At 38.7% G+C, this 13,128-nt stretch overlaps 1 protein-coding gene across 3 annotated transcripts in view; it reads left to right on the forward strand.

The window, feature by feature from the left end:
• Positions 1–13,128, forward strand: part of rgs3a (regulator of G protein signaling 3a) — a 336,515-nt gene that overhangs the window by 85,125 nt on the left and 238,262 nt on the right. For all 3 annotated transcript variants that reach the window (XM_061927475.1, XM_061927478.2, XM_061927477.2), the window contains 6 exons: positions 2,677–2,782; positions 6,085–6,514; positions 8,048–8,087; positions 10,040–10,371; positions 10,442–10,519; positions 10,660–10,771. In XM_061927475.1, the coding sequence (XP_061783459.1) occupies positions 2,677–2,782; positions 6,085–6,514; positions 8,048–8,087; positions 10,040–10,371; positions 10,442–10,519; positions 10,660–10,771 (1,098 nt within the window). The remainder of the gene's footprint in view (positions 1–2,676; positions 2,783–6,084; positions 6,515–8,047; positions 8,088–10,039; positions 10,372–10,441; positions 10,520–10,659; positions 10,772–13,128) is intronic.

The raw sequence follows: 13,128 nt of genomic DNA on the forward strand, positions 1-13,128 counted from the left end.
GGTAGAAAAGCGCTATACAAGTACAACCCATTTATCATTTATTATCTGTTAAACAAGACAAGAAGCAAGGAATTAAACAGAGACAGGATTAAATTTGGCTCAATTTGAGGAGAGACACACAGACACTGTAGCACGCTCTGCCAAAAGATTGCACGCCTCCTTCTTTTATTTGGACTTTCTCTGACCACATGGCAACAGCTGTTTCTATGGCACGAGGGTCGTAAACAGTTCACAGAAAAGGTCGTCAACAGTTCACAGAAAAGGTCGGTTCAAAAAAAGGTCGTAAAAGAGTTCAAAAAGAGGTTCGTAAAAACAGTTCAAAAGAGGTTCGTAAAACAATGCAAGGATTAGTGATTTAGAAGTAGCTAAAACACTGCCGACTGCGGATGTATGTTCACTGCTGGCTAGCTAGCCATGTCTTAAAGCACCTCTTCAGTGTTATAGTTTCACTTTTTGTCAGGTTTAAACACTGATGACATCTATTAAACGAGACAAAAAGCAAGGAATTAAACAGAGACAGGATTAAATTTGGCTCAATTTGAGGAGAGACGCACGGACCCGTGTCTCAGCACGCTCTGTCAAAAGATTGCACGCCTCCTTCTTTTATTTGGACTTTCTCTGACCACATGGCAACAGCTGTTTCTAAGGGACGGGGGTCGTAAACAGTTCACAGAAAAGGTCGTCAACAGTTCACAGAAAAGGTTGGTTAAAAAAAAAGGTCGTAAAAGAGTTCAAAAAGAGGTTCGTAAAAACAGTTCAAAAGAGGTTCGTAAAACAATGCAAGGATTAGTGATTTAGAAGTAGCTAAAACACTGCCGACTGCGGATGTATGTTCGCTGCTGGCTAGCTCGCCATGTCTTAAAGCACCTGTTCAGTGTTATAGTTTCACTTTTTGTCAGGTTTAAACACTGATTACATCTATTAAACGAGACAAGAAGCAAGGGATTAAACAGAGACAGAATTAAATTTGGCTCAATTTGAGGAGAGATGCACGGACACTGTACCCTTGCACAGTGTCTCAGCACGCTCTGCCAAAAGATTGCACGCCTCCTTCTTTTATTTGGACTTTCTCTGACCACATGGCAACAGCTGTTTCTAAGGGACGGGGGTCGTAAACAGTTCACAGAAAAGGTCGTAAACAGTTCACAGAAAAGGTCGGTTCAAAAAAAAGGTTGTAAAAGAGTTCAAAAAGAGGTTCGTAAAAACAGTTCAAAAGAGGTTCGTAAAACAATGCAAGGATTAGTGATTTAGAAGTAGCTAAAACACTGCCGACTGCGGATGTATGTTCGCTGCTGGCTAGCTCGCCATGTCTTAAAGCACCTCTTCAGTGTTATAGTTTCACTTTTTGTCAGGTTTAATCACTGATGACATCTATTAAACGAGACAAGAAGCAAGGAATTAAACAGAGACAGAATAAAATTTGGCTCAATTTGAGGAGAGATGCACGGACACTGTACCCTTGCACAGTGTCTCAGCACGCTCTGTCAAAAGATTGCACGCCTCCTTCTTTTATTTGGACTTTCTCTGACCACATGGCAACAGCTGTTTCTAAGGGACGGGGGTCGTAAACAGTTCACAGAAAAGGTCGTCAACAGTTCACAGAAAAGGTCGGTTAAAAAAAAAGGTCGTAAAAGAGTTCAAAAAGAGGTTCGTAAAAACAGTTCAAAAGAGGTTCGTAAAACAATGCAAGGATTAGTGATTTAGAAGTAGCTAAAACACTGCCGACTGCGGATGGATGTTCGCTGCTGGCTAGCTAGCCATGTCTTAAAGCACCTCTTCAGTGTTATAGTTTCACTTTTTGTCAGGTTTAAACACTGATGACATCTATTAAACGAGACAAGAAGCAAGGAATTAAACAGAGCCAGGTTAAATTTGGCTCAATTTGAGGAGAGATGCATGGACACTGTACTCTTGTACAGTGTCTCAGCACGCTCTGCCAAAAGATTGCACGCCTCCTTCTTTTATTTGGACTTTCTCTGACCACAACAGCTGTTTCTAAGGGACGAGGGTCGTAAACAGTTCACAGAAAAGGTCGGTTCAAAAAAGAGGTCGTAAAAGAGTTCAAAAGAGGTTCGTAAAACAGTTGAAAAAGAGGTCGTCTGGAAGTTGGGCAGATCCTGCCTTCTCTCCGCTTTGTAGTCCTTGGGTTAAAACAATATCTTTCTGTTGATTACAATACATGAAAGAAAACAGAAACCCCTTCATTTTGCTTTCCATCCTACACAGTGGAGTTTTACAAGCCTTCTTGGTAGGTTCAAAGACAGCTTTTGCCTTCTTGCCAGGAACTCCTTTCAACACAAAGTTTTTGTGATAACTTAATAAAATGATTCTAACAAACTCAACTCCTGTAATCAGGTTCTTTCTTCACTCTATCGCCAATACATGTTCCAAATCAACCACATTTACCACCATTTTCACACGCTTGCAGTTCCTCAATCATCGATCTGTTCCCGATACCTCATGAATTATTCTCACTTCATCAAAGTTGAAAGTCACCTGCGGGCATTCGGTTTTTTCATCCCTTCTTGGGCTTTGAGGATTAACGTGAGAATCCAAGCTAAGCAGCGGGGCGCCGCAGTTAATAGGCAACCCTCGGGAGTTTTGTTTGCCCCCCTTGAATCAGACCAAACATGTTTTTTAAAGAAATGATGTGTGTGTGTGTGTTGACTGTGGCAGGAGGCCCGGCGGACCAGGCAGGTCTACAGCAGCTGGACACGCTCCTGCAGCTCAATGGTCAGCCTGTGGAGCAGTGGAAATGTGTGGACTTGGCCCACGCTATCAGGTGAGAGTCCAGCCGGTGCTTCGTCGGCCATCTTGGGCAGGGCATCGTCCCAAAACAATAGGGTTCTTGCCTTGATGGGACAAGCCAATGACTTGAAAGTTTTGACGGGTAGACATACACAAACTGAGCTTCTGTTAGATACCCTTCAAAAGCAATAGGGTTATTGCACTGACGCAAAGAATCAAGGCCAGGAAGTAATGGTAGAACATTCCGACCGGTTATACCAGGGGTCGGCAACCCAAAATGTTGAAAGAGCCATATTGGACCAAAAATACAAATAATTAATCTGTCTGGAGCCGCAAAAAATTAAAAGCCGTATATAAGTCTTATAATGAAGGCAACACATGACGTAAGTGTCTATATTAGCTATATTAGCTATATTAGTAAATATAAAATGACTAAGCAAGAATCCATTTCATTTTTGTGATCAATATGTGCTCCCCAAAATAGCAATACAGCCTGTCACTTTTTTTTAATCAAAATGAATAGGTTTCTTACTCGATCTTAGAAAATGCATCCGTTTAAGTTTGAACTCTAAAGTTGTATAAAAAAAATAATGCACATATTTGGCCATCCCTGCTATATTCAAAAATAAATAAGGTTCTTTGTTGTTATTGTTTTATGTAGCACTGTACAGTATTCCTACTAGTAAATATAAAATGACTGAGCAAGAACCCATTTAATTTTTATGATCCATATTTGCTGCCCAAAATAGCAATAAAAGCTGTCACTTTTTTGTCAAAATAAATAGGTTTCTTACTCGATCTTAGAAAATGCATCCGTTTAAGTTTGATCTTTAAAGTTATATAAAAATCATGCACATATTTGGCCATCCTTGCCATATTTAATATACATAGGATTCTTTGTTATTATTGTTTTATGTAGTACTACAGTAGTCATACTAGTAAATCTAAAATGACTAAGCAAGAACCCATTTAATTTTTACGATTTGCTCCCCAAAAAAGCAATAAAATCTGTCACTTTTTTGTCAAAATAAATAGGTTTCTTACTCGATTTTGGAAAATGCATCTCTTTAAGTTTTAACTCTAAAGTTGTATAAAAAATCATGCACATATTTGGCCATCCTTGCCATATTCAAAATAAATAGGGTACTTTGTTATTACTGTTTTATGTTGTATTGTAGAGTAGTCATACTTGTAAATCTAAAATGACTAAACAAGAATCCATTTTGTTTTTATGGTCAATATTTACTCCTCAAAATAGCAATAAAATGTGTCACTTTGTTGTCAAAATCAATAGGTTTCTTACTCGATCTTAGAAAATGCATCCGTTTAAGTTTGAACTCTAAAGTTGTATAAAAAAAATCATGCACATATTTGGCCATCGCTGCCATATTCAAAATACATAGGATTCTTTGTTATTATTGTTTTAATGTAGTATTGTACAGTAGTCATACTAGAAAATCCAAAATGACTAAGCAAGAACCCATTTCATTTTTATGATCAATATTTGCTGCCCAAAATGAATAGGTTTCTTACTCGATCTTAGAAAATTCATCCGTTTAAGTTTGAACTCTAAAGTTGTATAAAAAAATCATGCACACATTTGGCCACCCCTGCCATATTCAAAATAAAGAGGGTTCTTTGTTGTTATTGTTTTATGTAGTATTGTACAGTAGTCATACGAGTAAATCTAAAATGACTAAGCAAGAACCCATTTCGTTTTCATGATCAAAATTTGCTCCCCAAAATAGCAATAAAATCTGTCACTTTTTTGTCAAAATAAATAGGTTTCTTACTCGATCTTAGAAAATGCATTAGTTTAACTCTAAAGTTGTGTAAAAAAATCATGCACATATTTGGCCATCCTTGCCATATTCAAAATACATAGGATTCTTTGTTATTATTGTTTTTATGTAGTATAGTAGTCATACTAGTAAATCTAAAATGACTAAGCAATAACCCATTTCATCTTTGATGGTCAACATTTTGCTCCCAAAAGTAGCCAACTTGTCAGTTTTGTCAAAATGAATAGGGCTCTTACTCTAACTAAAAAAATGCATTCCTGTTGGTTTTAAAAATATATTGTGTGAAAAAGCCTGAGCTGTATCTGCTTCAAAATTAATACGCGTCTTTGTTTCTATTGTTTTATGTCAATCTAAAATGACTAAGCAAGAACCCATTTCATTTTTGATGGTCAACATTTGGCTTCCATAAATACCTCTAAAATATGGCAGTTGTGTCAAAATGAATAGAGTTCTTACTCTAGTGTAGAACATGCATCCCTGTGAGTTTTAAGGTTAATGTGTGAAAAAAGAATGTGAGGATTTTACTATCCCTGCTACCTACAAAATAAATAGGGTTCTTTGTTATTATTGTTTTTATGTAGTATAGTAGTCATACTAGTAAATCTAAAATGACTAAGCAAGAACCGATTTCATTTTCATGATCAAAATTTGCTCCCCAAAATAGCAATACAATCTGTCACTTTTTTGTCGAAATAAATAGGTTTCTTACTCGATCTTAGAAAATGCATTCGTTTAACTCTAAAGTTGTGTAAAAAAATCATGCACATATTTGGCCATCCTTGCCATATTCAAAATACATAGGATTCTTTGTTATTATTGTTTTAATGTAGTGTAGTAGTCATACTAGTAAATCTAAAATGACTAATCAATAACCCATTTCATCTTTGATGGTCAACATTTTGCTCCCAAAAATAGCCAATTTGTCAGTTTTGTCAAAATGAATAGGGCTCTTACTCTACTTAAAAAAAAAATGCATTCCTATATGTTTTAAGAATAATGTTGTGTGAAAAATCCTGAGATGTGTCTGCTTCAAAATGAATACGCGTCTTTGTTTCTATTGTTTTATGTCAATCTAAAATGACTAAGCAAGAACCCATTTCATTTTTGATGGTCAACATTTGGCTGTCATAAATACCTCTAAAATATGTCAGTTGTGTCAAAATGAATAGAGTTCTTACTCTAGTGTAGAAAATGCATCCCTGTGAGTTTTAAGGTTAATGTGTGAAAAAAGAATGTGAGGATTTTACTATCCCTGCTATGTACAAAATGAATAGGGTTCTCGTTACTATGGTTTTACAGTATGTAGTACTGCAGTCGATCTAGAAAGACTAAGTAAGAACCCTCTGAATTATTGATGGTCAACATTTTGCTCCCCAAAATAGCCCTAAAATGTGTTTTGTCAAAATGAATAGGGTTCTTTCTCTACCTTAGGAAATGCATCCCTTTAAAATAAATAGGGGTCTTTGTTGCTATTGTTTGGTTTTCAATGTGGAAATAAAGTCATTGATTGTATGTGATGTCATGTGACCCCCAGAAACAGCGCAAATGAAATCACGGTGGTGGTGTGGCGCACGGGCCCCTCCGCCAAGCCAAGCTTCGAGGGTCTGATCCACCGCCCCTCCTACAAGCACGCCTCCAACTACGAGACCCCCTCGCCGCCCGTCCGCCGGCACGCCCCGGATCCGGGCGCCGGTCGAACCCCTCCGGCCGTGCCCCCGCTCCCGGCTCACCACCGGGCCACCGCCGCCCGCAGGCTGCTGGTCAACGGCTCGGAGGGCACCCCCGCCGGCACCCTGGGGGTGGGCACCCTGAGGTGGGGCGCCCAGGGGGGGTCGGCCGAAGAGTTAGACGGGAAGCCTCGGCTCCTCCACCACCCTCCCACGGCGACGCTGAAGGGCACCAGGGTGAAGGCGTCCAACGGGGACAACTACATCATCCTGTCCCCCATCGACCCCGGAAGCCAGGTACCGCAGACTGCTGGTGGTGGGCTGCATCTTCATCATCTCCTCCGCCCTCCTCCTCATCCTCACCACGGTCACATGATGGCTCATGCTAGATACGTCTCCTTACCGTACATCCCCGGCGCTAACTGACTTTACCGAACAGATCGAGACAAATATGCTCATTTTATCCCGCATGTATCCTATTGATTTTGATGTTTTATGCAATAGAGAGAGAGAGAGGGAGAGAAAGAGAGAGAGAGAAGTGTACTTGATGGTTGCATCTAGTGGCATCAATAAAGCAAACTTGTTAAAAGAAATGAAACGCCTCAGTTCATAACTACTAACAAGTTTGTGTGAGAGAGCCTGACTAACAACCTAATGGACTGTTTGCGCTGTAGTTTTTTTTTTTTTTTTGATAGGGCCCCATTTTTGGCAGTTTACCTGACACATGAAACGTGACAAATTGTGGGGTGCACTATCCACTTCAGTGTTGACTATCTTGAAATGTGTTTTGTGGCAATTCCAACTTTGACCACAGCGTCAGTTGCTATGTAGAGTGGCGCTTTCCATCATTTTCAGCAGACTGCACTGCAAAATGATTAGACCCCGAATCCCTTCCTCTCCTGTATGTGTGGAGGAGATGATTCAGCCATGAGACGTAGTGAATTGTCATAGATTTTATGTGAGAGAGCCTGACTAACAACCTAACTTGACTGTTTGTGCTGAAGTTTTTTGTTTTTTTTGATAGGGCCCCATTTTTCACAGTTTACCTGACACATGAAACGTGACAAATTGTGGGGTGCACTATCCACTTTAGTGTTGACTATCTTAAAATGTGTTTGGTGGCAATTCCAACTTTGACCACAGCGCCAGTTGCTATGTAGAGTGCCGCTTTCCATCATTTTCAGAAGACTGCATTGCAAAATGATTAGTCCCCCCCGTCCCCCAACCTTACTCTCATGCTTATTAATCCCTTCCCCTACTGTATCTGTCTAGGAGATGATTCAGCCATGAGACGTAGTGAATTGTCATAGATTTTGTGTGAGAGAGCCTGACTTGACTGTTTGTGCTGTAGTTTTTTTTTTTTTTTTGATAGAGCCCCATTTTTCGCAATTTACCTGACACATGAAACGTGACGAATTGTGGGGTGCACTATCCACTTTAGTGTTGACTATCTTAAAATTTGTTTTGTGGCAATTGCAACTTTGACCACAGAGCCAGTTGCTATGTAGAGTGGCACTTTCCATCATTTTCAGCAGACTGCATTGCAAAATGATTAGAGCCTGAATCCCTTCCCATCCTGTATGTGTGGAGGAGATGATTCAGCCATGAGACGTAGTGAATTGTCATAGATTTCCTGCATCGTAACAAGAGTCCATCATTTAATAGTAGCTCTAAGCCAATGTGGGGGCGAGGACAGGTCACATGATGCATGACTCATCACATCAACACAATGCTATTGTTGGCCTCAGTGACACCAACAAGGCAGTATTTCATGTTTTGCAGCCAAGCACAATCTCTTGTCTAAATGTGTTCATTGACTTGTGCTTGCAGGTCTTGAGGCCTGTTTATCAGGACAATCAGAGAACACTGGGTAAGACATCTTGTTGCTTCTTTACAGACCGAGTGTTTTATTACCTTCACACGTCTCGTTCATTTTCCACACACTTTCAGTGGTTAATGTTTACGGACGCCATTGATGCTGTCTCCAATACAAGGAGCCAGTGTTGGTCAAGGGTCAAAGGATTGTCACCCCAATTTATTTTTTTTCAAGCACTATTTCAATATTTTAAGGATTGCAAGCCAATTGTTCTGTGTGCCAAATATGTCATATATTTTTATTTATTTATCTTTTACTTAGAAAACAACTTTTCTACCTTTAATTTTTTTAGGGATAGTACTTTTGCAGATGTTGTAGTTTTAAAAATATATACATATATTTGAAAAATAAGCCACATATTTTCAATATATTTTAGAGATGGTAAGCCAACTGATTTATGTTCATTTATTTATTGTGTTACTGATTTTTTTATTTTTTTTATTTTTTTTATTTATGTATTTATTTTTTCAATTTATTTTTTGCAAAATACACCACATATTTAGGATTTTTTTTAAAAACTTTTTCTACTTAAATTTTTTTTGAGATAGAATAATTCTTAGATTTCATACTTTTTAATTTATTTGCAAAATAGGCCACTTGCACTTTTAAAAACCGTAGGTATTTATTTATTTTTAAAATAGCTATAACTATTTAAATACTAGGGATATAATGATCCGTGCAAAATTTTAAATATTTCTTTTTTTTACTTTTAAGTCTTTTTGCAATAGTAATTTTGCAGATTTTTTTTTTTTTTTTTTTTTTCAATTTTGCAGATTTAAATTTTTGTCCAAATACTGTAGGCCACTCTCTTTTTTTAAATCCCTTTTTTATTCATATATTTGTTTTATTTGTTAATTATGTATTTATTTATTTTTAATTACCTAGCACTATTTATTTTTCGGAATGTACAAAATACGCCACATATTTTAATCTACCTTTAACTTAACTTATTTTTCTTAACTTTTCTTACCTTTAAATCTTTTCGGGATTATATTCGTACATTTTTTTTAATTTTTTTTTTGCTATATCATCCACTTTTAACTTTTTTCTTTCATTTAAAACATTTAAAATTGTACCTCCCTTTATTTAAACTTAGTTAATGACAATTGATTAATAGAAACCACGGACAATCCATAAATAATAAAGAAAAAAATTAGACTATATCATAAATAAATAGCAATACTGAAATAGTAAATATTTACATTTGGAATAATTTTAGTAAATTGGAAAATAAATACATAAACGTGACCAATAAAACTCATATTACTACTTTTTTCTACATTTAAAACACTTCTTGTGGTTTACATCAGTGGTTCCCAACCACCGGGCCGCGGATCGCAGCACAAGAAAAAAGATAAAATAAAAAATAAAACCATTTTTTTTTTATTTTTTTTTAATTAAATCAACATAAGAAACACAAGATACACTTACAATTATTGCACCACCCCAAAAAACCTCCCTCCCCCATTTACACTCATTCACACTCATTCGCACAAAAAGGTTGTTTCTTTCTGTTATTAATATTTCTGGTTCCTACATTACATATCAATATAGATCAATACAGTCTGCAGGGATACAGTCCGTAAGCACACATGATTGTATTTTTTTATTACAAAAAAAACCCTAACCCCCTAAATTTTACTGTTTGAAACCGATACCGATAATTTCTGATATTCCATTTTAAAGCATTTATCGGCCGATAATATCGGACATCTCTCGTACGAAGAGAGCATAATAGGTCCCTTTAAAAGTTGCTTATTTACACATGCTTTCGTTGTTTTTGTCAAAAATGTAAAGAAAATCAGCTCCAAAAATATAAAAATAAAATACAAAACTGTTCAAAAGTTTGCTCATGCCATTGAATAAGACGGTGTTTTCAAACTTATGAACAATACTGTGTCATCATATTTAAAGAATGCAATGTAACCTGTTTCCTTATCTATTAGGACTTCCAGCCAACAGGTTGTATCCACCGCGACAAGCCTCTGGCTCACAGAACCAGGCGGGTGGTGCAAGTGCAACCTTCTCACCGGAGATTAGCAGCAGCACCGCTGGAGGCGGAGGCGGAGGATGCAGCCCTTTCTCCAGCCGCGCCGGCTTCCTGCGCCGCTCCAATAACGCCAAGACGGCCAAAACCAACTCCAACTACCAGCAGCACAGCCCCAACTTTGCAAACTACCAGAACTGTACCATAGTGCGCTCGCACGTACCGCGTGGAAACAACTATGGATACGTTACTGTGGCGCCCAAGATCCTCATCTTCCCCATCTTTGTCCAGGTCAGTTGCACGGCTTGGAAACAAGATCTTCAATATTATTATTATTAAAATGCAATATGTCAATGTGCAGCCTCTGGACTTGTGCAGCCGAGCTCTCATCCTGACGGAAGAGATGATCCTCCACGAAAGCAAGCATCATGTGCTAAAGGTCAGACGGAAAGCAAAATATTGACATTCCTGCCTTCCATTATCACTCACAAGCACGCCCGATTGATGCAAATGTAACTGCGAGCATGCTGTGACCTATGAGAAGAAATAATATATCGGAACGCGGTGTGTCCGTTAAAGGTGACAGTGTTCGTCTACACCGACCTGATGCTGGTCACTAGAGAGGACGAGCCCGGCAGGTGTAACGTCCTTCAGAGTCCATTATTCCTGCGACACCTGCGACTACAGGACGGTATGTACTCAACGGCAAAGCATCTTACACATACCATAACATTAGGTACCCTCGCACTATTTAGGTATCATCATACACAATGTGTGATACTTAACAATCCCAATTAGACTTAGACAAACTTTATTGATCCACAAGGGAAATTGTTCCACACCAGTGACATGCAGTCACTAGAGGCAGGTGAGGCGGGGCCTCACCTGCCATCATGAAAAGAAAAAAAATGTAAAAAGAAAAAAAAAAAATTAAATTGTTATATGTAGCCAGTGATTATACTATAAAGTTATTTTCCATTTAACTTCACCAGTTTTAGATTATTTTTATTCAAAATCGCTGAATTTTCACATTTGCCGTTCAAATACTGAGAAGAGACGGTGCGGTGAACAGCAGCCAGTTGAGGCACGTCACTCAGTGCCTCAACATGGATTCCGGACTCGGCTAACTGCTGGCCTGCTGTGCAGTGAGACTGTATTGCTATATGAATTATATTATACATTTCCATAGTTTAGTTAGCTGAGGTATATAATGTACAGTGTATTTTGTCAACAACTGTATGTGTGTAAAGTATTTCTTGTGCTGAGCGATCATAAAACGGCTGCAAAAGACGCACTGGCGGAGGCTCCAGTAGCCCCGCCTCCTGCACCCCCGCTGTAGAATTGTTGTATCAACTAAAGCCCATACTTAAACTTTCCACGTGCAAGATTGAATCTATTTAAAAAAATTATTTCATAAGAAGCCAAAAAGTGCAAAAACAATAATGTTCGTGTTGGAGGAGATGTGAATGACTGCAGGGCCACAACATTAGGTACACCTGCAGACTGCAGGTGTATCTAATTCACAACTCCTCCAACACGAACATTATTGTTTTTGCACTTTTTGGCTTCTTATTAAATAACTTTTGTAACCTATTTTCATGGGCTTTCCTCTTTGTGATGTTAAGTTCTTGTTATGCGCTGTTATACTGTATATGCCTTGAGCTCTTATTTTGAAGGCGCTAAGAGCGGAAGTGATGTCACGTTGCGGAGGTTTTTGAAAGAAGGTAAATAAAGTGGTCCTCGTGTAAACTGGAGCCTCCGTGTTTGTTATTTTGTAGTTTCATACAGTATAGGCGACATTTATAAACCCTCGGTTACACCTTTTTAAATAGATTCAATCTTGCACGTGGAAAGTTTAAGTGAGGGCTTTAGTTGCGGCGCATGGACTTAATTTCTAAGTAAAGGTAAGACCATAATAACGTTTTTTTCATTAAATGTGCTTTTTTGTGTGCTACAGTTTGTATGTGTAAAGTTAAAGTTAAGTTAAAGTACCAATGATTGTCACACACACACTAGGTGTAATGAAATTTGTCGTCTTTATTTGACCCATCCCCTTGATCACCCCCTGGGAGGTGAGAGGAGCAGTGGGCAGCAGCGGCGCCGCGCCTGGGAATCATTTTTGGTGATTTAACCCCCAATTCCAACCCTTGATGCTGAGTGCCAAGCAGGGAAGAATGCTGGTATGAGCTTTTAAACATAACCCGTTAACTGCTGCCAATCAAATGGTGAATAAGATACTCTTTAGGGTTCATATGTTTGTAAATCTGACTGTGATGAAGTCAGTGCCTCACCAGCCATCAACCTCACCGCACGTCACTGTTCCACACGGTAGCTCAGTTACAAAGGATGGAAAGGATAATGCAGGTGTAAAGTAGACTAAAACTGTACCATAGTAGAAATATAAAATATAACATATATGTAATATTTACATATTATATATACAGTATATAATATATACTGATATATTATATTATTATTAGAGATGTCCGATAATGGCTTTTTTGCCGATATTTCGATATTGTCCAACTCTTAATTACCGATTCCGATATCAACCGATACCGATATATACAGTCGTGGAATTAACATATTCCATCCATCCATCCATTTTCTACCGCTTATTCCCTTCGGGGTCGCGGGGGGCGCTGGAGCCTATCTCAGCTACAATCGGGCGGAAGGCGGTGTACACCCTGGACAAGTTGCCACCTCATCGCAGGGCCAACACAGATAGACAGACAACATTCACACTCACATTCACACACTAGGGCCAATTTAGTGTTGCCAATCAACCTATCCCCAGGTGCATGTCTTTGGAGGTGGGAGGAAGCCGGAGTACCTGGAGGGAACCCATGCAGTCACGGGGAGAACATGCAAACTCCACACAGAAAGATCCTGAGCCCGGGATTGAACCCCAAACTACTCAGGACCTTCGTATTGTGAGGCAGATGTACTAACCCCTCTGCCACATATTATTATGCCTAATTTTGTTGTGATGCCCCGCTGGATGCATTAAACAATGTAACAAGGTTTTCCAAACTAGATCAACTCAAA

Source organism: Nerophis lumbriciformis, linkage group LG32 (assembly GCF_033978685.3).
Source record: "Nerophis lumbriciformis linkage group LG32, RoL_Nlum_v2.1, whole genome shotgun sequence".
NCBI classification, from domain to species: Eukaryota; Metazoa; Chordata; class Actinopteri; order Syngnathiformes; family Syngnathidae; genus Nerophis; species Nerophis lumbriciformis.